Here is a 13,166-nt window from a genome sequence, read left to right on the forward strand (position 1 = left end):
AGTGACTAGTTGCCGGATCGATGAACCTCGTCCAAATTTAAGTATCCCTGAAAAATGATGATATCTATGAATTTTAATATTTTTCTTAATACCTGATAGATTTTGTACATTTTATCCACAGCTCAAATGCTGTTAGAAGATTTTGCCGTTTCATTTTATATTTTTGATTGAATATGTGCATGTAATTTATAGTGATTGTCTATAAAATTGATGCCAAAAATTAAGAAGGATTATATTTATAAATTTTTTTGTTTATAAACTCTTATAAATTATATTATGTATTTTGGGAGTACAAATATTTATATGTACTCACCAGAATATATAATATAGTTTGTAAATAAAATTTTTAGAAATATAACCTACCTCGAAAAAATTATCCATGCAAAGCTATAATTATGTTTATAACCTTATAATCGTGTTATTTCGTGTTTGATCCTAACTCGAATCCATTATCCACGCAAAGCTATAATTATGTTTATAACCTTATAATCATGTTATTTCGTGCTTGATCGTAACTCGAATCCAATACTTTATCGTTGACAAATTTATGGAGATGAAGTGACTGTTGTCAAAACTTTCAATGTTGATACCCATCAATATTGGTAAAATGTCAAATATATCATATTCGTTAAAAATGGGTGGAGTATAATCTAACAAAGAAAAGTTTTTATTTTGATATTTATCAGTTTGGTAAAAGGATACTAACTATTAAGTTTACTATTATTATATCACTTACTTCAGGAATAATTTTAATTATGGGCAATGTTATTCTTCTTTTAAATAGACAACAATTGCTTCTTGCCTACACTTCGATAACAGCACCAACTTTTTTTTTATTTTTTTTTAAGTAGTGGCTCTCAATAAATTATTTTTATTGCATAAGATAATAATTTTATGCAACATAAAATTATTATTTTCCTTTAATTATAGAGGTACAATATTCTTAATATTAATTTTTTTTATTATCATTCTAATCATCATTGAATTTCACTTTTTAGTTGATAATTTCTAAAAAGTTTATGAAGAAAGAATATTTTTTTTAATATAATTTCCAAAATATATAATTATATTAAAATGGTAGTAGACTGATAATAATAATAATAATAAAATAATATAAATATCCTACTTTTTGATTATATATGTGAAGTATAACAGTATAAGCTAATTGTACTTTTTATTTTAGAACTTAGAATTGTTTTGATAACAAAGTATTCAAAGAAGAATTATATTTATAAATATTTATTTACAAATTCTTACAAATTCAATTATATATTTTGGAGCATACACACATTATTTAAAATTTTAAACTGTTATTTATAAATCAAATATTTATAAATACAACATTTCACAAGTATTTAAACATTATTTAAACTTCAAAAATCAAAATCAGATAATGTATTAATGTTAACACCACGCGCCCTTTAGCTCACTTGCTGCTTACTCCAATCTCTCTGTCCTCAGCAAGTCAGAATTCTCAAGAGTGTTTCCTCATGAATTTCTTCAAATCCGTTTTCTTGGACGATCCAGATCCTTCTGAATCAGGATCCGGGTCCAACAAAGATCCGGGTCCCGATTCCTCGTCAACGGAGCCCCGATCGACCAGCGACGATTCCGGCGATGCCGACGGTTGGAACTTCGGTGGCCTGATCAAAACCTTGACATCGAAATCGGAATCAATAATCGAGACTTACCGTCGGGATCTGCACGAATTCGGCACCGGTTTCAAGAAGGAGATAGAGGTTGCTCAGGGTTCTCTTGGGACGGTGGGTCACGCCATTGACGAGTTCGGAAACACCGTCGTCAAAGGGACGGCTCAGATCATATCTCAAGGTAAGGACGCCATCCTCGCCGTCGATCTCGATTCTGATTCGGATAGCAGCAATCGCAGGCACACGAACGGTAGCGAAGGGAGCTTGAATTCGAAGCGGTATAGTAGGTTTGATGCACATGTTCGCACCATTCAGGGTGATGTTAGCACTTACTCCGAGGGCCCTGAGGATTTGGATGAGTTTAACAAGTGGAAATTAGGGTTTTCCTTGGATGGGAAAAGTGATGAAATGGAGGGTTTTTTCAGAGAGAGTGATGATATGGAGAGTGTTTACAAAAGGCTTGTTCCAAACACTGTGGATCATGAAACTTTCTGGTGTAGGTATTATTATAAGGTTTATAAGCTCAAGGAAGCTGAGGATGTAAGGGTTAGGCTTGTGAGGAGAATGACCAAGGAAGAGGAGGAGGAGGAGTTGAGTTGGGATGTTGAAGATGATAATGAGAAGGAGTATGAAGGTGAAGGTAAACCTGAGCTTATGATCAATAAGGAGGTTGGTGGTGAAAATATGGGAAAAGGGGTAGATACCCAGTTGCAAATTGATAGCTCTGGTGTTAGCAATGATGGGGTAACAAAGAGATCGAATGTGGAAGTGGTGCAGCATTCTGGCGAAGAGGAGTCTAAAGTAGAAAGGAGAGACAATTTATTGCAAAGTAAGGAACTTGAAAACAAGATGGATAAGTCTGTTGAGGAATCACAAGCTGAGAAATCTGAAGCTGTTGATGAGATGGTTGATGGAAGTAAGGAAACTGTTGAGGAGGCAGGTGTTGATAAAGCATCAAAGTCACAAGTGGACCATGCTGTGAACAAAAGTGATTCTGCAGCTGAATCTGATGAGAAGGTGATAACGGAAAGAAAGACTGGGGATGACAAATCTTCTAGTAAAAATAATGAATCTTCACTGGTTGAAAGTCAGCACTCAGCAAATGTTGAGGAGGAGGAGGAGGACCTTGAGTGGGATGAGATTGAGGATCTTAGCAGTGTTGATGAAAAGAAAGCAACTCAGAGTGGTAGCACAAGCAAAGTTGATTTGCGGAAGCGCCTTAGTACTGCAGAAGAAGAGGAAGACTTGAGTTGGGACATTGAAGATGATGATGAGCCAGCTAAGGCTTGACAAATTTGATGCATTTGGTTCTGATTATTAACAAAAATCTACGTTTAAGTTTCATTTTGTCAAAAAGAAATTTGCCTTTGATTTGATATTTTTGTAAATTGGGATAGAAGTAGTATTGTTATCTGTTCTATACCTAAAACGCATGAAAAGCAACTGTTTTCATATTAATATCTCTTTTTATTTATTTTGTGCATTGTTTTTGGATATTTATACATCAGTATATGGTGACCTCAAATCAGATATATTTACCATCCCCTGTTTTTTTCCTCCCTTTAGTAGGTGCTCTCGTCTGCCTCAGTTGCACTTTCTTTTACTTGATAACTTATTTAACTTACGAATTAGAAACAATTATGGATAACCAGCAAATCCATAATTCCATTTTCCATCCATTTCGTAATCAATTGGATATAGCTCCTTCATGGATAACGTTCTATTTTGACTAACCTTTTCATCTAGTATCTAATTTGTTTTAAAGAAATGTTTTCTCTAACAATGTCATCAAGCTATGTTTCATATTGCATAAAATAAAATAATAGAACAATTAACCCTCTGTATACATAAAGTCAGGCACTGAGCATAGTTTGGGAATGCTAACTAAATTTTGAAGTTAGATATCTTATGTTGAAGAGCTAGTAGCATGTCTCGTGAGTTCTGGTTGCATTTTGAGTTCTATTTACTCAAACAGCTTTATGAGTTGTAGTTGAAATTCCCTCTTATGGTTGAAGCAGATTCTCTACTCTTTATGGTATAGTTTACCCTGGAAGAAACCGTAATCTGATCTAGCATCTAATTTTTCTGTGTCATGGTTTTACCCGTGTGAATCTGACAGCACCCTGCCACATGTGGTGAGCTGTAAGGAATATATAAAACCGATATAGTTGTGTATATTTCTAGCATACAATTGGCTTTGATGGATTTGCTCAATATACATTGGATGGTACCCGCTTATTAGGTATGTACGTTCTAATCAGAATATACACTCCTTTAAGAAACTTGATTTATGCTCACTATATATAGATACAAGATGAATAAACAAATCAAGACAGAATGAATTAATGTTGTTATCAGAACCGAATCGGTCATTGACCTGGTTTAGGTATTGGTTATTGGGTCACTAATTCAATCGGTGGGTTATCGGTTGAACTGCATAACCCAGGTTAATATATAAAACTTATATTTTATACATAAAAATTCGTAAAATATTCAAATACATGTAAAATATTGTTATACTGGACTGCAAGCATATACAATTTTTGTAGGGATAAAAAAAAGTCATATATGAGATGTTTGGTAGGGGAGTTTTATTTTGTTGCTTGGGAAAGTGCATATGGGATTCAAAGAAGACCATGTTTGATAGGAGTTTGGAAAAAATTTGCCTACGGTTCTAATTTGCATTGGAATATGACATTGTGTGTAAAATTGTATCCAAATCACCACTTGAGAATAGAGGGTGATATTTTGATTTTGCTGGGCAAACCCAAAATTGGGTTGCAAATATTTGGACACTTAAACCAATTTTTTCGGCATTATTTTGACCTACCAAACAATTTTTTTAACTTTCCCAGAAAACTTACTTTGCCATTATATTCCTAGTGATTGAGTTTCCCAAGTAGAAAAAATTTTCTCCTCTACCAAACGCCCCCATATAGTAACCACATACAATATATTGTAAGAGAAATAAACAAAGATAAAATAAAATTCAAGTATCAGATAACCATATATAATTCTACCAAGTATTCTCAATTAACCATGTTTAATAATATAAGACATTTACCAACAACTCTTCCCAGGAATCAATATGTCATCTTCTCTTAATTTACTGTTGATAATTGATATTTTATTACATTTATTTGTTACTCTTAATTAGTATTTTTAGAATTATTTGGTGAGAAAATAATGGTCTTTTGGGCTAAATTGGATTTTAGGTTTTTTTATTGGGTTTAATTCGTTTTTGTCCTAAAATTCCAGATTTACGTTGTTGCGGTATTTTGATAATAACTCTTGCTATAGGTGTCCGATTAATCCCATTCTTGTCTCATTTTGTAAATAATTAAGAGGGATACAAATGTTATGCAGACATGAAAGCCCAATTCATACAAGAAGATGGTCGAAGTTGTAGCCCAAGTCAGACACGTGATTTTGAAAATTTAGTTATTTAAGTGGACTTAAGTTGTAAGTTTGAACCTAATGTATACAAGGTCCAAGGCCATTACTGCAGTTTTATTTCTGTTTTATTGTTATTATTATAGGCCAAATTTAGTGGAGCCCTACCCGATTTGGATGTGGGTTAAAAGGGCAAGTTTATGAAACTTTTCGGCAGTCTTCGTTTGAGAGTTGTATGATCGACAACTTTGGACAAGAACTCAATTTGACGTTTTTGTTCTTCATCATCTTCTTAATTCTCCTTCTTTTCAATTTTTAATTATGTTTATCTTAGCCATGCTAGGCTAAGCTTTCCATAATCAACTCAAGGGTTGAGGATTCCAAGTTTGAATCCAGAGGACATACGCTTCCCTTGATCAAATTTGTTTCCCTTCCCAATTCGAACTAGACATCACACGATTGTGGATGTCGAATTCGAGCTGCACAATTGCGTTATTGGGAAGAGATTAACTGTTAGATTTAATGGTTATGTTGATTAAACCAATGACCTCAAGTTGAATTGGCTGATACTCTGCGGTCGAAATTGTAGACGCGCCGCATTCGACCAAATACTAGGCGATCGTCTAGATAGGAGTTTATAAACAAATGCAAGGATTCTGATTTGTTTAGGGTCAACCACGAAATTGATAATTATTCATTCAATGAAGAATGTCTTAAGAATCCCAATTATGGACTGGTTGTCTTTTAATTTAAAAATCTTGTTTTTACACTATTTATTTTAATTGAATTCAAACAAAACCTCATGTTTTAATCAGCGATTTAGACCCTTGTAATTTTTTAAGAGACGATCCAGGTTTATCTTTATATTACAAATTTTATTACCTAGTAATTTAAGTGAGTTCGACAACTCAGCTCAAATTTGGCCCGTTGCTGGGGATCTAATGCTTCAGTTCTCAAAATTGAAATTTGAGGTCATTGTAGGAGAATATGCTACTAGCAAATAAAATTACAAAAGTTTTTGAAAGGAGTTCAACACTTTTTTCAGACAAGATGAGACACAACTTTGGTTTTTGGTTTTTTTTTTTTAAATGTATGACTCCTCGATTTTCATGACCCAACTAGATCACCGGTTTTGAGTCAGTCCGATTCGTGCCGGATCCAGCACTTAACTCAAACAAACCCAATGATGGGTTCGCCGAGTTTCAGATCCAACTAGCCGGTTGGAGCTGAGTCTGATAACACTCCAATGAATTTTCTGCGGTCCTTTTCAAAAATCAGCAAGTGGCTAAAATCAAATGAGAAAAAGATATAAGCCCGTAAGTTCCACAAAGTCCAACCTTTCAACTGCATGCAAAGATTGGACTGCTATAACGAGGTGTAGTTTATATGGGCATTCACAATAGATAATATCTAGCAAATTCAGAAACAGACATAATAGTTCCAAGTAAGAAATTCACATTTAATCATCTTTAAGAGATCACACATGGCCAATTATCTACACAAGTCTAAAATATAATTAAAACAATCCACAACAGAGACAGACCTTGCAATATAACAACGGCATATTAAGTAGAGGATCATAAACTATGCATCCTGGTGACGATTTGATTTGTCTAAAAAGATGATTAACATGAAATGTCACTCTTACAAAATGCTACCGTCAGAGATAATTCACACTCTTCAAATTTGAAAGCTTAGCTACTCTACTAAAGCTCTTATCGTGATTGGAAAACATAAAAAAAAAAAAACCGTTATGAACACCACATCAATCTAATCTAAGAGGTAAAAAAGTGGGATGGGAGAAAGGGTGAAAAGTAAAAATAAATATAAAAATGAATGAACCAAACTTCTCTGGCAGCAGCTGGATTGGGCCCGGTTTGTACAACAAAATAAAATGCTCCAAAGTGTAAGAGCAAACAGCTGAGACGGCGTGAAAGCTTCCTTTCTTGATTCACATTTCTCTGAACCCAATGCTGCTTCAGAAGTCCGAACTAAATTGATTCTTATCCTTCAACACAAATGCTGGGTTCGGAAGTGGACTCTCCCATGTGTGGTTCAACAGGTGAAGGTAATGCAAGAAGCCTTTCTCTTTGGGCACGTGGTGGAAGATGCTTTGCAGGTTTTCTAGTTGGCACATTCCATGGCAAGAAAACCCCAGTCCCACCACCACCAAGTTTGCGGGGGTTCAATACCATAGGACGCATAGGTGTTAGCATCACCATTGGGCTTCGAAGCATTCCCCATTTGGGCATCATGTCCATACCCTCATAGCCACTTAGAGCACCATTTGACAAAGCATATGGGCTAGCAATGCCTGGTTGCCACATAGCCATGGCACTTGTCATGGTAGGAGTTGGTGATTGGCATTGATTGGAGTCTGGCCTAACTCTAAAGAAGGTGATGCTCACCCTTCTGTTAGGGGATGGACACATTACATGCCTTGCCATGTCAGCACTGTTTCCTCTCATCACTAATAGAGCCCTGCAAAGTAAAGGTGTTTCGTCATTACATGTTGTTACTCATGAGTTTAAAAAGATAAGTAGTACCGTATATGATAAGCTCAATTTCCTTGCACAAGACACATCCTACCTTACAATTTTACGTACCAAAAGAAATGCATTTTCTCTTGATGATAATAATAATAATAATAACAATAATAAAATAGCAAAGGAGATAAAGTTATGCTACATGTGCCAATCCTATCAGTACATCTGGATGCAGCCCTTAATAGGATGTTGGAACCAAATGCTCAACACAACGAATATGGCCTGAGGCCATAGACACACAGTAAAATGTTACAGTCACATCTAACATTACTTTAGAATATCTCAGCAGCTCAGACAATTAGTATTGAAGAATATGATGCTTAAACTTAGAACAAGAAGCTACTTTGGTAATGTGTGTGTGTATATATATGTGCGTGTGTGTGCAACTTTGGTAATGAAGTTACTATCTGCTGCATAAGGTGTGTGTGTGTATCTGTGTGTGTGTATGAAAAACTAATGGGACCCTTGTGATAATATTGAAAAACTAAACTAGGTGTCAATTCAACTGCAATCTAGCAATTGATATTTCCAGGACACAAACAATCTGTTTTTGTCCATCCCTTGAGTGCCTGCAAGATTGTCTGTTATTCGAGAAAAAAGAAAAAGCAGATAAGCAATCCAACACAATGATATGCGTGTTATATGAACATATAGTTGCATCCTCTAAAATACTAGCACTTCACATTATTCACTTACATGCCGTCCTATAAATGTTGAAGGTACTTCTTCCTTTGTATCCAGCATTGTGACTAGAATCTTAATTAATTAATGGAAGATTAGGACTGCAAAGATTATAAGTTCTTTAATATGTACCCCTTCTTCAATGAGAGCATGAGTTGCCCCTTGTAGTTTCCATCATTTTCACTCATAAGGATACGTCCAAAAGCCATAGTTGATTCAGAGAGAAGAAGAGTGGACACAGGTTGATCCAGATGCGGTGGTTTCAGGAATGGCTGAGAAAACTCACCCTAAAAATACAAAATTGTTTAGTATTGCTCAATGGTTATTTCATTGCACACTACGAATGATTATAGTACCTATTTGATTAATACCAGGTAGAACTTAAGTAAGCGGGAAAGGATGCAATATTTACCTCTTCAAAAAAGTTGATGATACAACCATTTGGTCTTTTGTACTCTGGAAGTAAATGCCATTGAATAAGGTGATCAATGACACCTTGGAGAAGAGCTGGAATTGGCTCAATATTGGCTGTAAACAAAAATAAAAAAAATGAAAAACATAATTACAGAGCATGTCTATTGTTTAGACTCATTTATGGCAATATCTTGAATCAAAAGAACCAAATTACATTTTTTGTTAAGGTAAAGTAAAACTATTAAATAGTATCACAATTTATTTTAATAATTTTTTTTCTCACTTTTTGCGTCCTCCTGTATCTGTCCAAATATTGGAACACCCAGCTGAATCAGCTCTCTCTTGTTTCCCTTCATTTGTTTGTTGAATAGTATAAAAGTTTCACCTAAACGGATAAAAGAAGATTCGGTTAGCATTTTAAAGAATGTAGACAATAAGACGCTTGCAAAAGTCATTATCAGTGCTTAAACAAGTCACGTGATTGCCGACAAAGACTTGAAAGTTCAAACAAATACATGGATGAAAATGGAAAATAGCCACAACAATATCAAGAGAGATAGTAGTATAAGTCTAAGAATATTCGATTCATCATTAAGGATATTATAGAACCTGATATTGCATGTACTTACTATATTGATTTTATTAATAATTAAATTGAAAGGCTGTCGATTACTTAAAAAAGTTATCACATAACACCACAAATAAGCTGGAGCTGCCATAGATGTAATTGTCCAAACAAATAAGAACATCGAAAGTATAATGAAATAATAAATATAAAGGTAAATGGTAGTTTACCCGACAGTTCCCCATTCTGGCCAGCAGTATGGATCTCATTCACAAAATCTGTCAGCTTGCAGAGTTCTGAATCAGTGAAAATATCCTCATATAACTTCAATCCCTTCACAACATTCACCTGCCAATTTCAATCAGCAGTTAATCAGCAAAAGCCTGTTGTCTCTGAAAGCATAAACTAGTACTAGAATGTATTTTTAGTTTGTGAAATAAAAGAACTTACCATATGCCCCTTCACCGACTCCTTTGCTGTGAAACCTTTTGTCAACTTAAACTGTGAAGAACGTCCTTCACATTCCTCATGATTGGAACATATATTAATGTTCATCGAACTAGCCTGCATTTCTTGAGATCCTGCTCATGAAACCAAAAAAATAAAAATCCATACAAATTTTAATACTTAGTAAAAGACATCACATTTCCATCCTAAGCATTAAATTCACAAAATTAAAAAGATATTTGAGTGCACTTCACTTAGAAAGGTAACGTATTCGTTAGCTACTCCCACTTATGCCCATTTAATTTATACTTCTATTATAATGATTTAGTTAACCCTGGTTACTGTTTACAGCATTAGATGAGTATGTTAACAGAAATTTCACAATGTAACACTTGACAGTGTGATTGTTGGGAAACACTTGTCTTCTTCCGACAAAGTCGTTATTCGTTGGCGTCAACCACCAATGTGAGTCCACTATATAGTGCCAAAAGGGGTAGGCTAGTGTGAAGACTCTGAAAACCGATTTGATGAGAAAATTCCGAGTTCCCAATTAATGCAGAAAATTTTATCTTCTGTTGCTTGAACCAACATGTTTTCTTTTCCTATTTTTTCTTCCTATACTAATATTATCATTTTAAAACATTTTTTTATTACTAAATAAAATGTCATTAAAAAAAACGTATGTCCACCTTTTAATAGTAAATTTAATATAAAATCTTATTTAATAATAAAAAATTTAATTACTAATATTTCTTGCTTACAATTCACCTAATCATGAATCATTAATCGGATTCGGATCCCTCACCCAACCGGGATGGGCACCCAAATTGTCAAAACCTGCCTACCCGAACCCGAATCCGAACCCAAGTGACGCCAACGACAGCATCATGCAGTCGCCTCTGATGGTCCCACTGCCTGTAAAAAAAATCATTGCACACATTTCTAGATCTATAGCATCAACCTTAATTTTATGGTATTTGTCGCGCTTCTAACTAACCGGAACACTGATCGAACCCCAACAACCTTTTCTCGTGCCTCGCTGTTCAATAAACTGTAAACCCTACTTAAATATTTAAGAAAAAAAGAAAATTATGAACCACATGCCCTGCGTGCAATAATTTTGTTTACTTTAATATCATCACTACTTCCATTAAAACGAAAGCATCGAATACAAACAAAAAATTTAACATGGTTTTCCTTTACCTAAAAATCATGAAATGGAACCGTAGTCAAAATTAAAACGGGCAAAATGTTAGATCAACGAAATCTATTATTGCGCAACAGAAGTTTGACTAAAAACAAAATTTACACATCGGATTTGATGGCAAATATCGCTTGTTTCCATTTCTTCTGGAAACATCACATAAATAATTTTCTTTTTAATAAAACAAGAATCAAGGAAGAAAAAAAATAAACAAATAATGATTTGCTCTTTTGAAGAAATACATGTAAAGTTTCGTCCTTTATCTCAGTAAAAAAAAGAGAAATTCTTTATTATTATCAATAAAATAAAATAAAAAAAATTTCTTCCATTAATTATAAGAAATCTGAGAATTCCCAGTGAAAAACAGAATCGGAACTTCTCTTCTGCTACCTTGCGTTTTGAATGAAAACGAAAAGAACAACAATCCGTAAGAGAGTTAAAAAAAACAAAAGAAAGATCAAATTACTTAACAACGAACCATAGAATGTGAGGAAAGCAAAAAAAGATCGAAGCTTTAACAACTAACAATTATCGAAACTTTGAAAGGAAAAAAAGAAAAGAAAAAGAGTTTCACTCTGTGATTTACCTGAATCAGTAATCTCGCTCTCTGGGGAATCATACTCCTCGTGTTCAGCAGCTTCATCATTTCCCACACTTTCCGTCACCGTTTTCTGTTCGGTCTCGACAGCCTCGTTGTCGGCGTTTTCGTCGGCCTCCGTCGTCGGCGAGGGCGTTTTCTTCTCGGCGACTCTGCGGAGCTCGAGGGAGACGTCGGCGATGGAGTGGTACTTCTGCATCTGGAGGATGGGGATCCAGTTGAGCCTGCGGCGGTGGATGGCGGCGAAGACGGAGTCGTAATCGGAGGCGGAGTTGAGTTGTGAGAGATGAGCACAGAGGGCGTCAATGATGGCGTTAGCGGCGGCGAACTCGCCGCGAAACCAGGCTAAGATGGCGTCCTTGGCGAAGGAGTCGGAGACTAACACAGGGGGAGGTGGTTGGAGTGGCACCACTGTGGGTCCCACCGGAGCTCGATCGGCGGTGGATGATGCAGTTTGGCCTGCCGCCATTGATGATGTTTCAGAGTGATCCGAGATATCGGGACACAATGGTGTTCGGCCGAAATCTCGCTTTCGAATTCGGAGGTTTCGTTTTGGTTTTGGTTTTGGTTTTGAGTTTGTCACACTTTGGAATGAAAAAAATGGTCACAAAAAACAATGAGAGAAAGGGGTTTAAGACTGAGATTAAATATATGTGTATGTATACGAAGCTCCTCGCACTTCCTTATTATGCAATGGTGTGCCTCTTCCCTACAGGTTCCTTCCCCACTTAACGTGGCGCTATCACACACCATTGGACGAGCCTACCATCAAATTCTTATTTTATTTTTAGAAAAAAACATACTAAGTATAAGATAATAAATAAATAATGATATAGGAAAAACTGTATGATTAGGGAAAAGTTGACGTATTGTGTCACCGAATATTAGCATTATAATTTGATTATATTTGTCAGCTTGTTGATGACAGCGTACTACTATATATTTATATCATTGAATGTGCATTTTATGACTATTATTGCCTTCCATTTCAGTCCATGCTTTTAATGTTATTTAAGTATTAACTATTATTAGTATATAACAAGGAAAAAGTATTTATTATTTTAACTGACATAATTTTATGTCATTTTTAATGAAATTACGTCATGTTGTTTTGGTGTGTTTTCAGTATTTTTTTATTATAAAATCAGGAAGAAAAATAAAGTGAAAGAGAGAGAATGCAAATACATATCGAAATGACATAATTTCATTAAAAATGACACAAAATTATGTTATTTAAAATGATAAATATTTTTCTCTACAAACAATCAACGTAATTATAATTTGCATATATAAACTATTTATTTAAATATGTTAGTTTTGAGTTATTTTATTTTATTTATTAAAAATTCAATGAGGTTGTTTTTGTTTTTAAAAAATAGAAATGTTCTTTTTTCGTGTATAATTTTTTAGTTAAAATGTTAGGTTTTTTTTAATTGATCCATAATTAAAGGAATTTATTAGTTTTTAACTTAATTTTTTTTATTATACATTAGGAAATAAAATTGGTTAGCTGGCTTGAACAATTAGCACAATCCCATAACTTCATTCTTATTCCATGTATCATTGTAGAAAAAACAGTTGGGTAAGCTTAGCATTTTGTTTTAAAAAGAATCCAAAACACAGTAACATCTCTCAAAGATCGAGTTTTGGCTGGCTGATCTCACTGCGT

General features: G+C 34.6%; 2 protein-coding genes across 2 annotated transcripts; one reads left to right on the top strand and one right to left on the bottom strand.

The window, feature by feature from the left end:
- The first annotated feature begins 1,448 nt into the window (after window positions 1-1,448).
- LOC133300691 (uncharacterized) lies at window positions 1,449-3,151 on the top strand. The gene has a single exon (XM_061500265.1). The coding sequence runs from the start codon at window positions 1,491-1,493 to the stop codon at window positions 2,937-2,939; it is 1,449 nt and encodes a 482-aa protein (XP_061356249.1). The 5' UTR covers window positions 1,449-1,490; the 3' UTR covers window positions 2,940-3,151.
- Window positions 3,152-6,582: 3,431 nt separating this feature from the next.
- On the bottom strand, window positions 6,583-12,124 carry LOC133300692 (RNA demethylase ALKBH10B). Its single transcript, XM_061500266.1, has 7 exons — window positions 11,486-12,124; window positions 9,699-9,829; window positions 9,479-9,596; window positions 8,967-9,068; window positions 8,682-8,797; window positions 8,402-8,556; window positions 6,583-7,523 (listed from the first exon to the last, which is right to left on the bottom strand). The coding sequence occupies exons 1-7, from the start codon at window positions 11,964-11,966 to the stop codon at window positions 7,046-7,048; spliced, it is 1,581 nt and encodes a 526-aa protein (XP_061356250.1). The 5' UTR covers window positions 11,967-12,124; the 3' UTR covers window positions 6,583-7,045.
- Window positions 12,125-13,166: the final 1,042 nt, after the last annotated feature.

Source organism: Gastrolobium bilobum, unplaced genomic scaffold (genome assembly GCF_033153095.1).
Source record: "Gastrolobium bilobum isolate Gb01-03AN ecotype WA unplaced genomic scaffold, APGP_CSIRO_Gbil_v1 utg5539, whole genome shotgun sequence".
NCBI lineage: Eukaryota > Viridiplantae > Streptophyta > Magnoliopsida > Fabales > Fabaceae > Gastrolobium > Gastrolobium bilobum.

Excerpts from the sequence above, each read along its gene's own strand:
- LOC133300691 (XM_061500265.1), top strand. The coding sequence starts at position 1,491 with ATGAATTTCTTCAAATCCGTTTTCTTGGACGATCCAGATCCTTCTGAA.
- LOC133300692 (XM_061500266.1), bottom strand. The coding sequence starts at position 11,966 with ATGGCGGCAGGCCAAACTGCATCATCCACCGCCGATCGAGCTCCGGTG. Across the intron at positions 9,830-11,485 it reads GAGCGAGATTACTGATTCAG|GATCTCAAGAAATGCAGGCT; the intron begins GTAAATCACAGA and ends TTTCATGAGCAG. Across the intron at positions 8,557-8,681 it reads TCATCAACTTTTTTGAAGAG|GGTGAGTTTTCTCAGCCATT; the intron begins GTAAATATTGCA and ends TTGTATTTTTAG.